The 19,768-nt window shown below is 37.0% G+C and overlaps 1 protein-coding gene across 16 annotated transcripts in view; it reads left to right on the top strand.

Annotated features, from left to right (window-relative positions):
- The window catches only part of MLLT4 (myeloid/lymphoid or mixed-lineage leukemia; translocated to, 4), a 92,678-nt gene that overhangs the window by 40,086 nt on the left and 32,824 nt on the right, over positions 1–19,768 (top strand). For all 16 annotated transcript variants that reach the window (XM_014950759.1, XM_014950758.1, XM_014950762.1 and 13 more), the window contains 5 exons: positions 2,609–2,874; positions 3,387–3,530; positions 5,836–6,034; positions 7,800–7,903; positions 10,469–10,555. In XM_014950759.1, the coding sequence (XP_014806245.1) occupies positions 2,609–2,874; positions 3,387–3,530; positions 5,836–6,034; positions 7,800–7,903; positions 10,469–10,555 (800 nt within the window). The remainder of the gene's footprint in view (positions 1–2,608; positions 2,875–3,386; positions 3,531–5,835; positions 6,035–7,799; positions 7,904–10,468; positions 10,556–19,768) is intronic.

Genomic DNA, 19,768 nt, shown 5'->3' with positions numbered 1-19,768 from the left:
CCTGAGAAATGTATGAGTCAGTTTTGTATGGATAATAAGAAAGGACAGTAGTGACAATCAAATGATCTGTATTTGGTTTTAAAATCATGGAGTAATTTAATTTGGAGAGAAACCTCTGGGTGTCATCCAGCGTCTTGCTCAAGGCAGATGCAACTGCATCAGGTTGTTCGGGATATTGCCCAGTTGAGTATTGAATCTCCACTGAGGGATGGAGATGCCATAGCATCTCTGAGTGAATTGTTCCAATGTTTAACCACCCTAATGGTGAAAATACTTTTCCTTTATCTAATTGGAAGTTCTCATGTTGCAATTTTTGTGTTGGTTTGTCTGTTGTTCTTTGCTATCTCTGGGCTTGTTCTGAACCCTCCCATTAGGTAGATGAAGACAGCGATAAGCTGTGCCTGAAGCCTTCTTGTTCCCCATGATGAACCAAATCCACTTTTCTGTCCTGCTCTTACGGCTTTTTCTCCAGCCCCCTAATTATCTTGGTTGCTCTCGGCTGAATTTGCTCCATTAAATTGGTATCTTCCTTGTGCTGGGGAGTCGAAATGCTGTGCTCCAGCTGCAGGCCCACAAGTGTTGAATGCATAGGAGGGATTGGTTCCTTACCTTCTGCTAGCTTTACTGCTCCTAACTTCACAGCTAGTATGCAACCAGCCACCTTTCAAGCAAGGACGTGCCGCTTAATTACATTCAACTTGATGTTTACCAGGACCTCCACATTGTTTTCAGTAGGGCTGCTTTCTGTCCAGATGCACACACTTACTCCTTCCCAGATGCAGTACGTGGCAGTTGCCTTTGAACTTTATGAAGTCCCTGTCAGCCCATTTCTCCAGCCCACTAAGGCCCTTCTGAAAAATACTGCTGCCCTTCAGCATATCATTATTTCCCCCCAGCTTGGTATCATCTCTGAATTCACCGAGAATGCACTCCATCTATCACTTAGGTCATTAATAAAGTCATTAAACTGTATCAGTCCCAGCCTCAGTCCCTGAGGAAAGCCACTAATAGCTGACTGCCAGCTGGACTTCATAGGCACCAAGTCCAGTCGTCCAGCCAAATATCTGCCTACATTATCATCTGCTTATCCAGTCCTTATCTCAGCAATTTCACTATAAGGATGCTACAGGAGAATCTGCTGAAGTACCTCCCAGGTACTAAGGTTAAGCTGACTGGCTTTGTAGGTTCCTGCCAAGGATCACTGCCACAATACTTTTAATATGATGATGCTCTGCAGCAAAGTCAGCCTTCTTGGGCTGTTCCTGTCCCCGAGAGCATTCTCCTCACGTGTGCTGTCCCACTGTGTCTGTGATCAGGGCTTGGTGGCTGTGCTCAGACTTCTAACACCTTTTGTTATTTTCCACACTGAACACATTCATGCACAGGCCCCTGAGATAGGAACCCCCCCATTGTGCTCTTTGTGGGGAAAGAGTGAGTGCCTCCTACATTATGTAGCATGATGACTAAAGAAGAAAATGGAAAACGTAAAAAATACTCAAGTTTGAAGGGATTAACTGGGATAAAAGGTTAGGAAGAATTAAGAAGATAGTGACATTCTGAATAATTGAAGTAAAGATGATCTGCAGTGCTATTAAGAACAGTCATTCTGTTCAACTATGAAGAGTATTTATACAAAATTCATATATGCTTCCTGGTCTTTTGGGTATTAATATTGCTGCAATTGCTTTGTTCCTGTGTTGAACAATGAAGGAAGGTTTTAGTGCCCTGTGCTCTAAGAGAGAGAACTTTCTGGAACACGAACTCTGAAAAAGTAGCAAACTGACATTGGAATAAAGGCAGATTGTGTTCATGATTTCAGTTATTGTTGAGCTGTTCTGTAGATTTCTGTCTTGGAACATACAGATAATTTTGGTTTTTTCAGTCACAATCCTCTGTTTCAATGCTAAAGAAATTAATTTGGTAGTCTCTTCAATAGAGATTTCCGATAAAAGTATTGCCTTACAACAAAGCTTAGAGATAAATGTTCTACTTGCATGAATATATTCCAGTAGGAAACATAAAAGGTGAAAATAACAGGAAGACCCTATTGCTTCTTACATAATACTGCAATGAACTAATGGGCAACAGGAAATTTGAATAATATTTAAAGAAAACTGATGTGTATATAGGAGATGCATTCTGCAGTTTAAGTACATCATGCAATGCAAATAGATGTTGCTGAAATTTTTTAATACAGGTTGATATTTAACTGCATGGAGCTATGGAATAATTGCAATATGCATTTGAAAGTGGGATATGAAGTTTTTATCTTATTATTAAAAATAATAGAAAAATGAGTTTACTCAAGTGAGGACGTGATTTAAGTGTCAAATATAACCAATTATATACTTGTATATTAAATATTTCCCTAAAAGAATTTATTTTCAGGAGTTAAAAACATATTTCAGCTATCAGTTTAATGTTGCTCCATCTTGAAAACCATGAAGCAATACATTTATTTCTGAAAGTCTGTATAACTTAAATGTGTGTAGGTTCCAGCTGGCATTCACCAGCCTGGGTTAGGTGTCTCTGTATTATTATTTATGGCCTAAAGGAGTTGTAGATTTCAGTATGTGAATGTGATTTACTTTTTGTTTTATCTCTGTAGATGATGTGCTGCATACATTGACTGGAGCGATGTCCCTCTTGCGACGATGTAGAGTGAATGCTGCTCTGACTATACAGCTCTTCTCCCAGCTGTTTCATTTTATCAACATGTGGCTTTTTAACAGACTGGTTACGGCCCCCGATTCGGGGTTATGTTCACATTATTGGGGAGCCATCGTTCGTCAACAGTTGGGTCATATTGAAGCCTGGGCAGAAAAACAGGGTTTAGAATTGGCTGCTGATTGCCACCTGAGCAGGATAGTGCAGGTGAGTGTGTATTTCTGATTAACGCTTCTCACATAATTGTACATTCAAAGAGAATATTTGTATATTCTCTGTTCCTAGAGAATAGTATGTGGAAAGTGTAGTTTGTGTGAACCAGTCCTGGAACACCGAATTGGCATACACAGACACAAAATATATTTTCACATCATTAATATTTAAGTTACAAGTGAAATCAATAATTAGTGATTTTTAACCAACATGCTGTTCAGTTTCTGTTTATAAGACTGAGCTATATATAACTATGCTCAATAGAGTCAAGAAGAGTAGTTGAAAAATTGATATGCCTCATTTATGATGCATTTAGTATTCATTCATCTTGTAGGTACAGGAGTTATATTTAGTGGTTGTTGGGGAGATATTTATGTTGCTTCTGTAACAAGTCTGGCTTCTGGCTTTGTCTTTTCCTCTCTCTCGTCTAAAGAAAACTCAGAAACAAGGCTTAAGGTTTTATTCTAGTTTGGATTTGTCTCCTATGACTTTTTTTTCTCTCCTAGGCAACCACATTGCTTACCATGGACAAATATTCACATGCAGATGTTCCAAATATTAACAGTACTTGCTTTAAGCTGAATTCCCTGCAGCTCCAAGCTTTGTTGCAGAATTATCACTGTGCTCCAGATGAACCACTCATCCCAACAGTAAGTCTCTTCTATCACTTACTGTGCTGTTTAACATACCTGAGGACTACAGACTTAAAAGTAAAAATACTTGCTGAAAATAGCTGTTATATTGTTGATTGGTTTCACATTGTTCTGAGAAGAGTCAGGGTGGAGTCTATACACAATGAGTATCAGTGATAGCAGCCTGCTTCTGACCACCAGCCTTGGTGGGTGTACTTAACTGCAATAACAGGATATTACCAAAAATCTCTTTTACATCGAGATGGAATGTAAGGTAACCCTGTGCGTTGAGCATACTCAACACCTGCACCTTACACCATCTGTGGATGAAACTCAGCAAGGTGGTAGAGGAGAAGTGCACAGAGCACTCCCAAAAGCTAGATCCATGTATAACCACAAGTAACACTTGTAAAGATTGACTGTATTTTGGACTTTATTTATTTGACTTCCCCCTTGAAATCTGCTGAAAGTGGACATTCTGATGAGAACAATTCCATGGTTTTGTCTCAACTGCGTTCTGCGTTGTGCTCCAGCAGTAAAATTGTTTTATCAGGCTCACAGATTCTGAGTTACATGTTAGTGTAACTGGGGTGAGATTAAGACTGAACTGTTAAGCTGGTTTTGGGAGCCAAGTGGAAGCTGTAGAAAGAGACTGGAAATCTCACCTGAATTTTTGGTAAAGCAAATACGTGTAGTAAAGGAATCTATATGTAGTACTTGTAGCAGCTTCAGATAAATTAATTGTAGTAGTTCTGTCTCAATGCCAACAAAATCACACATCTCTGGGGCAAGTTGTCTTCCAGTAAAGAATGCTGGTTAACTGGAGTTAAAGATACTGTTAAGTAGTGAGACTGCCTGCTCCGTCAAACAGTGATGCCTCAAACCTGAGGTGATTTCTTGGTTCCTAAGGCAGAGCACGCAACTTGGAAGAGACTGAGTGCTCAGAGAATTGCTACTTGCAGGTTGCTGTAACTTTTATTTCTCTTGACTGAATGCTAATCGCTCATGCTAATGAGCTAATGCTAAATGCTATCATGCTAAAACTTAAGGCAAGCTTAAGGCATATGAGGTAACAGAAAAATGGAGGAACTGTTTGAGGAGAGAGAGAGGAGAGCCTTTTCATTGTGCACTCTTTTGAGTAATTTGGGATAAACAGAAGACTGTAAAAACGCAAAGAGCTGCTTGGACCGTTACTTTTTGTGAAGCTGTTAGAGTTTGATTTTTATTAACTTCTGAATTAATTTTCCTCAGTTCATCCTATCTAGTAGTGGGTACACTACTGAAGTCTTACGGATCTCTCTAAAATGTAGTAGGAAGATTTGTGTGCTACATGCAACCACAGTACCTACACTGTGAAAAGTACCCTGGTTTCACAGAGCTTTGTGATATTAAACAGAACAATGGTGCACCAAATGTAAAAAAAGTTCCCTGCTGCAGTTTCAGTGATCCTGCTTTTGTGCTTCTACAGAGTTATTTAAAAAACAGATACCTACCTTAAGGGATCCTTCGCATTTTACTGATCTTCTGGGAAAAGTCGAATTAGATTAGTTCTATAAAACTTCCAAACTATCACAGAATGATATGGGTTTGGAAGGGATCTCTGGAGATCATCTAGTCCAAGCCCCCTGCCAAAGCAGGTCCACCTAGACCAGGCTGCACTGGAATGTGTCCAGGTGGATTTTGAATGTCTCCAGAGACGGAGACTCCACAACCCCTCTGGGCAGCTAGTTCCAATGCTCTGCCACCCTCAAAGTAAAGAAGTTCCTCCTCATGTTTAGATGGAACTTATGTTCAAGTTTGTGCCCATTTCCTCTTGTCCTGTTGAACTGTGGAACTGTATATGCCATTGGTCCTCTGTGGGTATACGTGTCCTGATGAAAGTCCCGGTTTAGATTAGCTGTCTGTTTTCTTTCTATACATTTAGTCTTACAGAAATATATATATCTCTATATATACACACTCAACAAAGCGTCAAAATTTCAAACCTGCCAGTTATTTCACCTCTATACATGCATGTTCTTTGCTATATATTTTTAAATACAGCTGTCATAACCAGTAAAAATATGCACCAGAAGTTTTGAAAATACTGAAGTAAAAATAAATGCTCTTGTTACATTTCCAAAGTACATAATCTGTGGGATTTAATCGAGTAAAGCAATGCAGCATATTGACTGTACATAGTGGAGTCAAGGAAGTTTTATATCTGATAATTTATTTTCCAAATTCTTTTTTGTTGTACTGTTAGTATTTTCTTAATGTTAGTTTTTTTCCTTAATGAAAATTATCCCTTTAAAGTAACAGCGTCTTTCTTCCTTCTGTCCAGGAATTGATAGAGAATGTAGTAACTGTTGCAGAAAATACGGCTGATGAACTTGCTCGCAGCGATGGCCGAGAAGTCCAACTGGAAGAGGATCCTGACTTACAGCTACCTTTTCTCTTACCAGAAGATGGCTATTCCTGCGATGTTGTCAGAAATGTTCCAAGTGGTTTGCAAGAATTTTTAGATCCACTCTGTCAGAGAGGTTAGTTCTTCTGTTGTTTTACAATGATCTTCTATTTTTGGTGCAGTGAACACAATGCAAAATATATTTTAGTTAAATGTAAGCCACTTTCTGTTTCTTTGTATATGCTTCAGTCTTTCTAGACTGTGTTCTTCAAGTGTTTGCTTTTGCAACCCATAAAAAGTATGCAGTATTTTTTAATCTTTAGCCTTTCTCCCTGTCCCTATCATTCACTTTCAAGGTTCTGAATAGGCAGTGCTGACTCACTAGCACCTATTGAAACTTTGTTTTACATTCACTCCAGAGCTTTTTTTGGATTTTGGTGCTACAGCAGCAAAAATTTACATAAATTTAAATTTTGTAATACTTCCAACAATTTCACCGTCAACTTACTTTTAAAGTTGATGTGAATTAAATAGTTCAAGTCACTTTTTTTTACTCATCAGCTGCTTCCATATAATATTAAAAAAACACGAGCTTAAAATAGTTTGTTTAATGTTCATCAATGTAAGAACGTATGGTTTGGGCACTTGTAGTTCAACAAAATTTCAGATGATTAGAGAACTCTTGTGGTTGGACAAAAGAGACCTAAATTTGAGAAAGTAAAATGGGGGGGGTCTGTCAGAGAATTTACAGTGAATGAACAAGTTATTATCCTAATCTTGTGCTACTCAATTTTATTAGGAGTGGGTTTGTTACATAATTTCTTAATAATTTTCTGCTTAAAAAGCAGTTATTTAAAAATTTCCACAGGAATATCATGTCAGGTAGGACAGCAAAGGAGACTATCAACAAAGCAAACTTACTCTATCATACAGAGAAGTTTTGCAGTTGTTGGTTCCAACTTAGTTTATAGAAAAGCTGTATTCTTGCATTTAAAAAAATAGTAGGAAACTGACTGTTTTGAAAGTACAGTGAATTTCAGAGGTTGTAGTCTTGAAACTAAAGAAGACTAGTACAATAAAGTTTTTAATTAGTAGGTATAACGTATTTGCCATACAAATGTCTGTATAGTTATTACAAGCAGGGCGTTCTTAATGCATACATTCCAAATTTTACTTTTTATGTATCCCTTAAATTATGCTGAGGGACTGGTTTGCAGTAAATCAGTGTAAGCTGAATTGCTGACAGATGGTCCTTGTGAGGTGAATCTCATCTATTTGAACAGAGTGATTAATAATTTGACTGTGGTGTGGATTCTCACTGTCCATCATGTAGGAGATAATGTTGGATACCTCCTAGCTGCTGTGGCTCCTTTTCTCAAAATTCTAGGAATTGCTCAATTAAGAAAAAGCAAATAAAAGAAAAACCACGCTTGCATAGTTGCATTAAAGAAAAGTCATGAGTGTCCAGGTGAAGCTTCACCTCTGCCAAATCTATCCTGAGGCTGGTTAGCTAGACTCTCGGCAAAGCAGAATATTTCTGTGGTGCTGACTTATTCAGAGTTCTGGTGCTTTGTAGTCTAAAAGATGACTTGGTGTTTCGTGTCTCTCTTGAGTCTGGTTGGTACAAGCAATACCTTGCAGCCCAGGAGTTTTCTATGAGGTTGTAGTATTTTTTAAATACATATATTTCTCAAAAGCAGCAGCTATACAACTGTAGGATTTTATAGCACCATAAAATTGCATTGAAGCACATAATAGCATTTAAGATGTAAGATTCAACCTAGTAGTGAGTATAAAAAGATAGATGCTGCTATTTGGTATTTTCTTGTGGCAGACTATTCAATTTTAATTAATTTGCTGAGAAAATACCACGACTATGTTGATGTTACTTTCTCTTTTAGGTTTTTGTAGGCTGATACCTCATCCACGGTCACCAGGCACATGGACGATATACTTTGAAGGTGCAGACTATGAAAGTCACCTGTCACATGAGAATGCTGAGCTAGTAAGTATTGATTCAGTGAATAAGTATCAAAACTGATACCTTGGCAAGTCATTGTGGTTTATGTGAGGAGTTTTAATCCTTATTAGGAAGAACAGACTTCATCATTTAACATGTAGTTCATTGGTGATTTGGTTTACGGAACTATTTGCAGATTTTTTGAAAGTCAGTGCTTTTCTGGGCTGTGGCATGATATAATTCTCATGTAAGCAAATTTTATTTGTTGTGTTCAGCCACCCTGGGGGTAAGCAGTGAAGAAATTCCTTTTAAACACAGACAAAAATATATATGGATGTGCATCTGTAAACAACTTGTAACGTGAATGGTATTACCAACTAAATGTTTAGTATTAAGTTGTAATCTGGTACTTTTTTTTTCTGCTAGGTTTTCAGGAAAAAATATTTAGTTTTCCCTTTCATTATACTTATCAAAGAGGGCTTTCACTTCAGTGTGTGGTGGCTTTTTTTTTTTTCCTGTTGTAGGTTTTTTTGTTTTGTGTTGTTTTTTGTGGTGTTTTTTTGGTTGGTTGGTTGGGGTTGGTTTTTTTTGTTTTTTGAGTATGTGATAACCAAGAATATCAAAGTTACAGAACAACTTGGGTTTGGAAAGAAATGGCTTTATGTGAAATAAATTTTAGAGCAACTAAGCAGAAATAGCTTCGTATTTATAATTAGTATTTCAGTGAAATCAGGAAGACCAACATGAAACTAGACTTATGTTTCTAAGGCCTTCTATAAAAAATACATGCTCCTCGCTACTCAGAGGGATTCGAAAGCTTCATTTACTCTGTTCAGAACCTGGTATTTATTAGATGACATTATGCAGTCCTGCTGCAGAGGCCTAAAAAACATGTTTACTTTACAGAAGAGAATATCTCCTAAATCTGTGTGCCTGGTACAGCAGAGCCCAGTCTTGAACTGATAAGCCAGGCTCTGCAGGCTTGGTATCTCAGTGAATGGGCATTTGGCTGAGGAAAATGTAGCAGGACATCATGCTCTTCCTCCTCCCTTTGCTCTCAGGAAGTGCATTTTTTAGAGCTACTGGAAACAAAAACCATCTGAAGTTATACTAGGTACTTGCTGATCTCGTACAAAGAGTAAGCTGAAGTAGAGTTCTGGCCAGTGGTCGTTAAAAAGGCTTGATAAGGGGATGGAGGATGAGTGGATGTTATTATTTCATTCATTCATGGAAATGAATACCATGCAAGACTGTTCAAATAACCTGGATCTAATCGATCTAATCATTCTTCTCTGTGGTGCAAGTATCTATCAGTTGAACGTGATAAGATTCGGAGTTCTAAAAGTCTTTAGTCTTGGTGTCTGAGCAGTGTTTTAAATGCCGGTTCACAAATCACCTCTTGGTGCAACATGTCTACATAATCTAAGTACTAGGTAAATGTTCCATTTTATAAATGTGAGGCCTTTTTTTTTTTTTCTTTTCTTTCTCCAATCCAAAAAAGCCAGTTTCACAATTCTGCTTCTGTTGGTATTTTGGGGAGTTGCCCAGGCTAGGCAGTCTCCTCAGATTATCACTGAAGAAGTTCTTTTATTCTTAGACCAAGAGATAAATGCAATATAGACTAATGGCAAACTTAATGTTCCTAATGGTCTACCTTTTCCAATGTGTATGTTTTTTTGTTGAATTAGTTTAATAATGTTTCTATTTAAATTAATGGAAAAAATCCTAAATAAAGTAGAAACCGATTCTGTTCTTCTGCCATCCTTGGCACAGAAATGCTAGAATACTTCTAGCTTAAAAACTACTTTCTTTTTTAATACTTGTCTTAATCAAAAAGTGTTAATATTTTTTTTTTTATTTCATTTCCTTTGCTTATATCTTTCCTTTGCCATGAGTCTTGTGGAACTTGCAGGTAGCAGGTTTTAATACGAATACAAGCTAGGGTGCTTTAGCTTGCATGCTTCAGCTAATGAAGACTCTGATGGCAACTTTTTGAATAGAGGGAACTGGCGATATTGGAAAGATATAAAGAAAACCTGCTGAACATGTTTAGGAGTTCAGGCTGTTTTGAAGTTACAGAGCTTTAAGAAGTGAAAATTTTTGGAACGTTCTTTCAAGGCTTTAATTCTGCCTTTGGAACTAATTGGCCTCTTAATATCTTTGTAGAATTATTATCTTCTAGATGCAGCACTAAAAACTGAGCTCCATGTAGATCACCCTCACCTATCTGATAGAGGACTTCTGAGTCTGAACTTCAGTTTTCATTAAAAGTTACTACAGTTTTGTAGACCTATTACATTTTGAACTGTGAATCATTAATTATCTCTTTACTGAATTAGAGAAGAAGAAACAATGGGTAGACTTCAAGGCTTTGGCAGTGTTCATAACACACATAACATACACTCGATAATGTGTATCCATATTAATAAAATGTTAGAGATTCTACCGTTAAAAAAGAGTACCACATATTATTTAGAATGCAAGATATTCTTCTGCTCTAACAACTTAGTTTTGGTTGTAGATGAACTACTTTGCCCAGTAATTTTCCTAGTCTGGCAGTGCACATGAACTCTTGTCTTTATTCTTCTTTCTCCTTTCCCCGTATGATAGGCTCAGCCGTTGAGGAAAGAACCTGAAATTATCACTGTAACACTGAAAAAACAAAATGGAATGGGCCTGAGCATTGTTGCTGCCAAGGTATGGACATCAGTTTGTGTATGTGTTATTGAAAAAAGCTGCTTGCTTTTTTTTTTAAATCAGCCTACTGTGGAAAATGTAAATAGAAAAATCTGTTTTCCTGAAGTTTGTGCGCATCATATTGATCATACTTTTATTCTGGCTGGTGAATGTTCCTCTAAAATACACAGATGTGATTTAATACAAGAGGAAATCTAATGTTGATGTAGTTGTTACGACATTTAAGTTTAGACTTCTACAGGTTTATTTATTCTTCAGAGATGAAAATTGGCAGTGATATTAAATGGAATTAATAAACATGCTTATTTAGCACTTTTGCTGAAAACTAGCAGAAATATCTAGGAAAGATAAGCAATAAATATAAAGAATAAAATGTGTGGCTTTTTTTTTATTTGATGCATAAATCACATATATACATTAAAGTTTGTATACTTTCTGCTCTGAAGACACCACCTTATCTTTTGCACAGCGTATACAGATGCATATATGACTTCTGTTTTGCCTCTTTATAGTAGAGAGCCACGGCATATTAAGTAGTTTGATGAACCAGGGTATACACCTTCCCTAACTTGCTGAAATTGTGGGTGTATGCTGCTCTTAGTAGCGCTAGAGCGATGTATAGAATGCACGTACAACTCCAGCCACCAGATGGAGGACTCCACTAGTTGGTTGGGTTTGCTTTATTAACTGGGTCACAGAGCAGACATAATCTTTGAGTTTTGAGCTTGTTAGGAATTATGCAAAATCCGTCATGTAATTAGGTGCTGTACAACAGTTAAGACAAGTTTTTTCGTAATGTCTCTTCACTGTGTAGTACATGAAACTTCAGAAAGCTGTAGTCCTCCTTGGCCTTTCGTGCATGGGCTGAAAACATGATGGTTTTACTGCTTTTAAGTTATGTCACATAGTTAATTGCTTCTAAACAGCACTGGTTTTTTTCTACAACTTTGCTCATTTCATAGTGTGTTCTTGAGACAGTAATCTTGCATAGTATCAGCTTTTAAGATTTATTCCTGGCATCTGTAGAGGAATACCAGGTATCAGGTATCGGTTACTAACAATCAGCAGTTATTGAGGAAACTATTCAGGATCTGAAAAATGTAATTCAGTATTCTGCTCTTATTTTGGTGGAGTGGGTTAATAATTTGAGAGCAAATACTAGATCTTGAGATATGCCAGATTAAATACGTATCAGACTTCTGACTGCCATCTACATATCTGTTGAATGTTTCAAAATGTGCAGTGGAAATTATTTTTTTCACTTTAAATTATGAAATCCGATTTTTCATGTAGAGAGAAGCAGGATATAATAGAGGGGAAAGGTTTCCCTTTCACTGGAGCTGGCTGGCTTCTATATGTTGTTTTAACAGCTGACACCTAACTTCCATTAGCAGTATTTATTAGTGCTACTGGTCAGTGTGTAAGCTTGATTTGAAAGCTTTTTACAAGTTACTTAACCAATTTCATGATTTCTTTCATTTCGGCACAGTTGCAGAAACACTTGTGATTCAGGCAGTGATTGGATTTCATATTGCTGCTGTGTGCCTGCCACAATATTGGAACTCTGATTTTAAAATGGTTATGTCTGAAATCTCAATCTGAAATAAGCAAGAGGAAGATTTTTTATTTTAGTTTCAGTGTAGAATAAAAACTTTGCTTAATTTAAGTCAGCAGAATGTTCGTTGGGTAGAAATAATAATCTTGCATTGTGTTGAAATTAGTTGCTGTACTAGTTAAATAGGATTATTTTCAAGGGGTTACTTGAAGAGGTTCACGTTTGCTTATTGTAAGTAAATAATTGCATGTTTTTCCTGTAATAGGCTTCATAAAAACAACAGAGTAAGAAAGAATACAGAGGCATTAATTTTCTCAATTTAGCCAGAGCAGAACAGATTAGAGAATTGAGTGTGACTGAGAAGGAAGCAACAGCGGGTGGATTTTTTTCTTTTTATTCATATCTTGTTGACTTTTACTAATAAAAATGAGTGACAAGGAGAGACATGTGTGAGAATAGACTTAGCCAACCTTTTACTATTTTAGAAGTTAGAAAAAACTATCAAATGCTTATATAAAGGTACCTTACAGTTGAAGAAATGGAAGCTCATACTCAATTAAGAAAGACACAGTTACTGCTGCCATGCCATGCTGATCCCAGATTGATTGCAGACCCACTTACATTTTTTTGAACGAAAGGTTTCTAGAGTGTTTTAAAAGTGCTGTAATAAAAGAGAGGCTGATGAATAGGTGCCCTACTCCAACCAGTGAAAGACAACCCTGAAGCTATTAGCTTTGGTTAGGAAGACAGTTGTTTTTCCTGTGATGTGACAAAATAGTTGCTCTCAGTAACATGCCATGAGAATGCTTTTGCATGTCAGCGGTGACCGACCTGCCTTTCTTAAGTCTTAATGGGCTGCTCGTACCTGTCACTGGCTTTGGATGAAGTTGGTTAAAATGCAGGTTGGTGATATTCTAGGGATGGGTGAAATGGGCTGATTCTCAGAGATGGTGAAGAAAAATAATTCCTACTGGCTACTTTTCTTCCTTCTACCCATTGCAAAAAATTTACGCTTTCCTAGTGCACATCTCTGAGAAACATCAAATGGATTTATCATTTGATATTGAGTTTTTATTAGTTTGCACGGTTTTGTAGATAAATAAAGTCTGTGCTAATGAAGAGTTTTTATTGCGGAAGTTAGATACCATACCTTACACACTCCTCCCACGCCAAATGTTCTGAATTACCAAGTGATTGTCACACCTTCTCTGCTGCGATCGAAAAAGGTGATTGGAGTTGAAGCTAAGATTATACAAGCAGAGAAGTGATGCAACATGCGCTGAATGCTGTGCACCTGCTTATTCTTATAATAGATGGATTCTGCTTGTGTTACTGTGTGATTGCAAACGTATTGACAAAACTAAACCAAAGGAGGTCAGTCAAGGAGTATCTGGAAGTGTTAGGGCCCTGGTGAACTGTGTATTTGATTCTCTTTCCGCCTTGTGACAGGTAAAATGTTAAAGCACATTACTTCTAATTAAATAAAATGCAGGTAGGTGTGAAGTAGAAGTTTTACAGGCCTGCCAGGAGTGCCAGAGAGGGCAGAAATGCTGCTCATCACCTAGTTCACCTCACTTTGCTCATAAGGGTGTTTTCTGAGGTAGGACAGCCCCTTTGAGCAGCCATATAGTAAGCGTGTACGCTGTGTGCAAACATACCAGAGAAAACAAGTTCAGTTATGAAACAACTATTAGCTTGCCAGAGCACTGTAAACAGTGTTGGTTTTGGGGTTTGGTTTTGTTGTGGGTTGGTTTTTTTTTTAAGTTTGGAAAATACCTAACAGCATTTCTTAAACTGAATACTTTACACAGATCTTTATTTTTATTTAAAGTTAAATTGTGTAGCTTCAGGTGTGATCCAAAAAGGTAACTTCTTGTTCTACCCTTTTGTAGGTGTTGCATGTTTTCCTACAGCAATTCTCCTGCAGCTTTGTTAGCAGTAGCTTTTGCAATAGGTGTATGGAAATGTAGTTGGTAGGAGTGGTCGGGCGTCAGGAACAGTATTGCTTTTTTTTGAGGTTGTGTGCAGAATTTGGTTGCTCTAACCCTGAAAGATGTTTTGATGTTAAAAGCTGCCTGACTCCCAACCACATTGCGGTTAAGTTTTTATGAAATCCAGATGATTTGGAAGCAGCGTGTGCATGCAGTTTACTTTAAAAATATATCGCTTTTTGGGGGCTTTTGCATGTGACTTCTTAGCCATCTGTGGGCCAGCACATTACTTCCTGTTTAATTTGGAGGGGTTTTGTCTTTTGTACAAAAGGGCTCCCTTTTTGTTTTTTCTAGCAGTTTTCAAAGTTTAATAAAGCCTCTAAAGTAAATGGAAGTCAGAACGGCAGAACTGATTACGTAAGAGTCTGAATATTGTATTGGTTATAGCTGGTGTTGATAAACGCTACGCTGTGTCATCGCATCCAGCTCCCAGTTATCTTGATGGGTATCTTGGAAAATCCAGCAGACTAGAGCGGTGGTTGCTGTTGAGGGCTGGAAGAGAAGTGGAGAATTGTTTTTTTTCTTTCAAGGATCTGTAGTCCCGGAGATCAAAATGTGGTTTTCTGTTGTTGGAAGAACAGAATCCATGGTAAGTCTGTTCAGGTTTCTGTTGGGACTGTTTTTCTCTGAAGTTTTAAATACTATCCCTGTACTTTCTCCTGCTCTCTTGCTTGTTTAAACCTGCCAGTAGTTACTTGTTCGTGTAGCAACAATATAATACAGCATGCAGTTAAGTATAGTCAGATGTTAGTAGCTAACTTTCTAAAATCTAGAAAGAAAAAACTAATTTTTTAGCTTGTTCTTCATATACACTTCTCAAGTATTTGGAAGTGGCTATTAATATTTACGGTTTCAGGTGTGATAACTACTGTTTTACCGTGGCAGAGCATGAACAGCATGACCTGTGATCTGTTTACTTGTCATATTGGTTGGCTTTAATCCAGGTTCCTCTAAAAGTCTGTTTTCCCTTTATAAAGTCGTAGTAGAATAATTAAAATTGACGTCCCGAACAGTATATGTAAGATTTTTAGTACTCTGAAAAGACCAGCACGTGCAAATATGCTGCAGTTTAGGATATCTCATGTTCGACACATTCACAGAGTAGAGGCATTTAAATTCTGTTTAGATTGCTGCTGTGTAAAAGAAAGGATCCCTGAGTTCTGCAAGAACGACAGAGCAGGTTTTGTTGATTAATCTGTGCGTGCTGGTTATATTCATTAGCATGCTACGATTTAGTCCTTTAAAGTATGGCACACTTCTTTCTCAGTCATCTTGTATTAGTATGGCAGAAAAAGTTACCTTAAAATATATACAAGCACCTTAAAGTACATATGTATAGACCCATACTTGCATATAAATCAGAGTGTGTTTTCTAGGGGTTTTTAACAGATGGTCAGACTAAATATTTTGATGGCACTTGCTAAAATACGGTGAGATGGTGATAAGGTGTTTCTTTTTTAATAGCAGCATTTCAAACACTGTGTGTGACAGTTCATCAATAAATATTCTGGGGAAGGGGCTTCCTTTTCTAAAATCAAGCGTATAGCATCTTAATGGTAAATAATTGGTATTATTTGGTGACCTTGTTCTTCTTAAGATTTAATTACATCATTCTAAGTTGCTGTATTTTCTAAACTGTTGCTTGTCATTTTATATGTAACAGTCAATTTAAGTTGTTCAATTTAAGGAGAGTTTGAGACTACCAGGAATATCAATTTCTATGTGAAATTTTTCTGGAAGTTAGTTCTACAAATATCTTCTAGGTGATCTATGTAGAAGGAACAGGCTTAAACATTAATTTAAAAATCTTAATACACCCACCCCCATCCACACACCACACACCACCCCCCCCATTGAAAATTACGTCTATAGTTAATAGTTTGATTCTCTCTACTCTTTATTTGTGTCCCAAGTCTTAAGATTTTTCAAGATTTCAGATACCTCAGTATCTGATGTTATCTTGTGCCTGTGCTTTCTAAGTATTTAAGGAAAAAATTTCCTTAATTTTCCCTTTCCTCCCAGCCCTCACCTACTCAACATTAATTGAAATGCTTGATTAAGGACATCTAGATGTTGTTTTGTTTGGGTTTTTTTTGATGTCCAATATTAATTCACATCTGCGGTGTAAACTACTCATGTTGCCTTAACATGCTTCTTAGGAGGAACCTAAAAGTAAAAATACAGTATTTAATTGTAATTTCCAGCACAGATTTCTCTGTCTCTAGAATAAGATAGTGTGTAAGTTGCCAGTTTATTCTTCACCATGAACAAATAAGTAGTTACGTGTGAGCAATTCGCCTGTTTCTTGTTGATTCATAACTTCCCTGTGGGGTTTTGGTTAAATTTTGATACCTTGTAGATGTTCTATAAAATTTTGCTATTGCTTTCATATGCTGTGTAAAAGCTAAAGCTTATGCCAGCACAGCATGATTTTTCTTCTCACAAGCTGTGAGACCGCAACTCAAGTAGAATGTTTTTGTCTTTTTTTATTCAGTTGTATTTAGATTGATACTGCAAATGGGTCACCCAGACATTTGTATTTAATGCCTGCCGGAGCAAAGCGAGCTTTAAAATTCATGTGCCAGTTCCTTCTTGAACCAATACCTTCTGTGTGCAGGCACTTGCTAGCAAGTCTGCAAAAGTTACAGTGCACATATCTTTTAGCTAGAATTCCTTTACCAGATTTCATTCAATTCAGGCATTCAGATAGCTTCAAAAATTCTGTTTAGATACATGTTAATACAGCATTTTAGTGTTAAATTTTTTACACCTATTAATGAAAAAGACTTTCAGAAGTTAACAAGTTCTGCATAGACTTTTCCCTGTATAAATGAGGTTCTCAATTGGAGTAGAAATTTAGGTGCTTAATAGTATGTGATAGTGTATGTGCTGATACTGGGTTATGTTGTATCCATCTGAAACTGCAGAGCAGCGTTACGTGGAAAATTGTGTTGTGGGGTTTTTTTTGTTTGTAATATATCATTAGCTATAGAACTAAGAGCCATATCTTCAAAAAAGCGCAGAGATACAGAGTGGGTTTTTTCCAAAATACATTGCCCAGTGTGTCTTGCCTGTAAAGTCCTGTCCACAGATCTAATTAAGCTGAGGCATTAATTCGGAGTTGCCTTAACAGGGAAGAACATCGCAGACTCTGCAATATGATTTGTAGATTGGTACGTAATTCTGAATAGCCCTTAATGTGTCACTGCTCATAGAGTATTTATAGCTAACGCACATTAAGAAGTTAACACTTATTTGGGGAAATAGAGCTATTTTCCTTGAGCTCAGCAAAGGATTTTTGTTTTTTTTCCCCTTTGAAACAAAAGAGTAATGGAATTGAACAGGCTCATATATTTTAATTCCTTTGTTAAAAATTCGGATTTGTTAAAAATATAAAAATTTGTTAAAAATATAAAAATATTTTTATGCATTCATAGACTATCATACGAATCTTAAGTTGCAGTATTTATAACAATAAAAGACGTTTCCTTTTCTGAAAGGTTAAGAAAGACTAATGAATAAAACTTGCTTAGTCTTTTACAAATGTATGCGAAGCATTTTCCCTTTGCTTATGCCTCTTCCCGTTTCATGAGAGCATAATTAGGTGGAAACTGTTGCATACGTGATTCCAGTCTTTAGCTAGTTCATGAAGTTGCTTTGGTTTTCATGAAAGATATCTTCTATAAAGCACTCAATTTCCAGAGTGTGAGAGAAATCATGTGTTACAAATTGATATATTTCTGTCTTGCACAGAAGTCAGCGTGCCTGCTTTTCCATGTTTATCCAACCACCTTATTAAGGTTATGGAATGCCATAATTTGTTTTTTATTTAAAAAAAATTATAAAAAAAGACTACATATGCAAAAGCCTACAGTATTGCATATTTTATTGATGCCATTTCGGGAAGTTTGTTACAGAACATCCGGGGTTCTTTAGTCTTTTATCTCCTGGGAGAAGCACGCTTTAGGAAGATAGAGGGTACATTTACGTGCTTGCTTTGTGTGCAAGTCAATCTTGATGGCAAGCGTTCTTTTATTAAAAAGTAACAGATAAGCCTTACTCCATTGAAGAGAACAACAAAATTCTTCAGTCCTTCCTTTTTAGGCTATTTATAAATAGAGCTTCTGGATATCCTGGATGTAAAGTTTCTAGGTTGTCGGATGCTTCAGAGTCCCATGATACCGTACTGCTTGCAGTCTGGCTTTTTTTTTTCCTCTGAATAGTAAGACCCTTTATTTTTCATCCCTGTTCCCACCCAGTGCAACTGAAAGCTGCAGCAGAATTATTCATAAATGTTAAATGCTTGCTGTTTCTTTGCCTGTGAATAATGTTGACTGTCACCAAAGTCTGAATCTCCACTCCACTGTTTTGTTTAATTGGAAGTGTTTTGCCCACTTTTGACTGTAGTTCATCCAACTCCAAAAATGTTTGGTTTTTTGCCACCACCATGGAGGATTTGAGAGGGGAAAGCAAAGCAGAAGTTTCCATAAGTGGAACATGGGTCAGTTTTAAAATTCTTTTTAAGTCAGGGTACGACGTGACTCAGAGCAGCTGTAGCCACAACTAACAGACCAGTTTTACATACAGTAGGCTGGTTGACCTCATTTATATTCAGAAATTATATAGTGCGTGTTATGAAGTATTTTGTCTAAAGATGACAGATTTCCAAAGTCTCTACATTGGTCCTGAGGCAGCAGAGGCCATCACCTCCTCTGACAGAGTGGGTTTTTTCTGCCAGAGAAGTTTTCCCTGACTGGAGGCGGGACCAGTAGCTACAAAGATGGTCTTTCTCATTCCTCTGGGCTGACAGCAAATAGTTCAATGGGTCGTAGATGCTATATGTTTGGTACATAAAGTAGATAAATATATACTCATCCAGTTACAACCTACAAAATGCATGTGGCTTTAGGCAATGTGAGTGTTTGGGTGATCAGAAACCTTTGCTTTTGCCTCCTAGAGAGTACATTTGTAAGCTGGCTGCATAGTTTAGCAAACTGGTATGCTTTAAAATGCTTACAAGCTTGGGTTATTTAAATGCTTCTGGACTAATTCCTTGCCAGGGAGGTCAGACTGAGACTTGATTCTGTTGCATAAACTTGCCTTTAAGGATGTTTATAAAAACTTGCAGAGATCTTCTGTGTAAACTTAAGAGTCTGGAATCGGAGAATTAGCCATGATAAAAATCAGTAAAATTTACTCTGGGCGTAGGCAGATAAAAGATTTCAGGCCTGGGTAGCTGCTATCAGGCTTGATAGCTACATTTATCTCCTCTTTTGTTTAGAGACATTTTAGCTGCTGGGATTCATTCTGCTTTAAAAATCTTTCGTTTTTAGAAAATACAACAGAAGCTTAATAGAAAAGTCCAACTTAGAGAAACAGTGTCATCTTTGAAATGTTATAAGAGATACAAGGTGCTAATATTTCAGCAAGGTATATTTGTGTATGTATATACATGAACATATATGTGATATCTATGTCATTAAACTATTTTTATATGTCTGCATAATTATGAAAATCCAAGAAAGTCTTGAAAATTATTTATTATAAAAATGTCTCCAACAGTTTATTTGACCCACTGGAGTGTTTTGACATGTAGTGTTGGTATCTGAGGCCACTAAAATTGGAATATTACCTTGAAAAGGTTGGCAACTGTATGACACACTCTTG

The sequence above is a fragment of the Calidris pugnax genome, unplaced genomic scaffold (genome assembly GCF_001431845.1).
Source record: "Calidris pugnax isolate Ruff unplaced genomic scaffold, ASM143184v1 scaffold24, whole genome shotgun sequence".
NCBI lineage: Eukaryota > Metazoa > Chordata > Aves > Charadriiformes > Scolopacidae > Calidris > Calidris pugnax.
The sequence above is the reverse complement of the archived record's forward strand: the minus strand, read 5'-3'. Positions and strand labels throughout refer to the sequence as shown.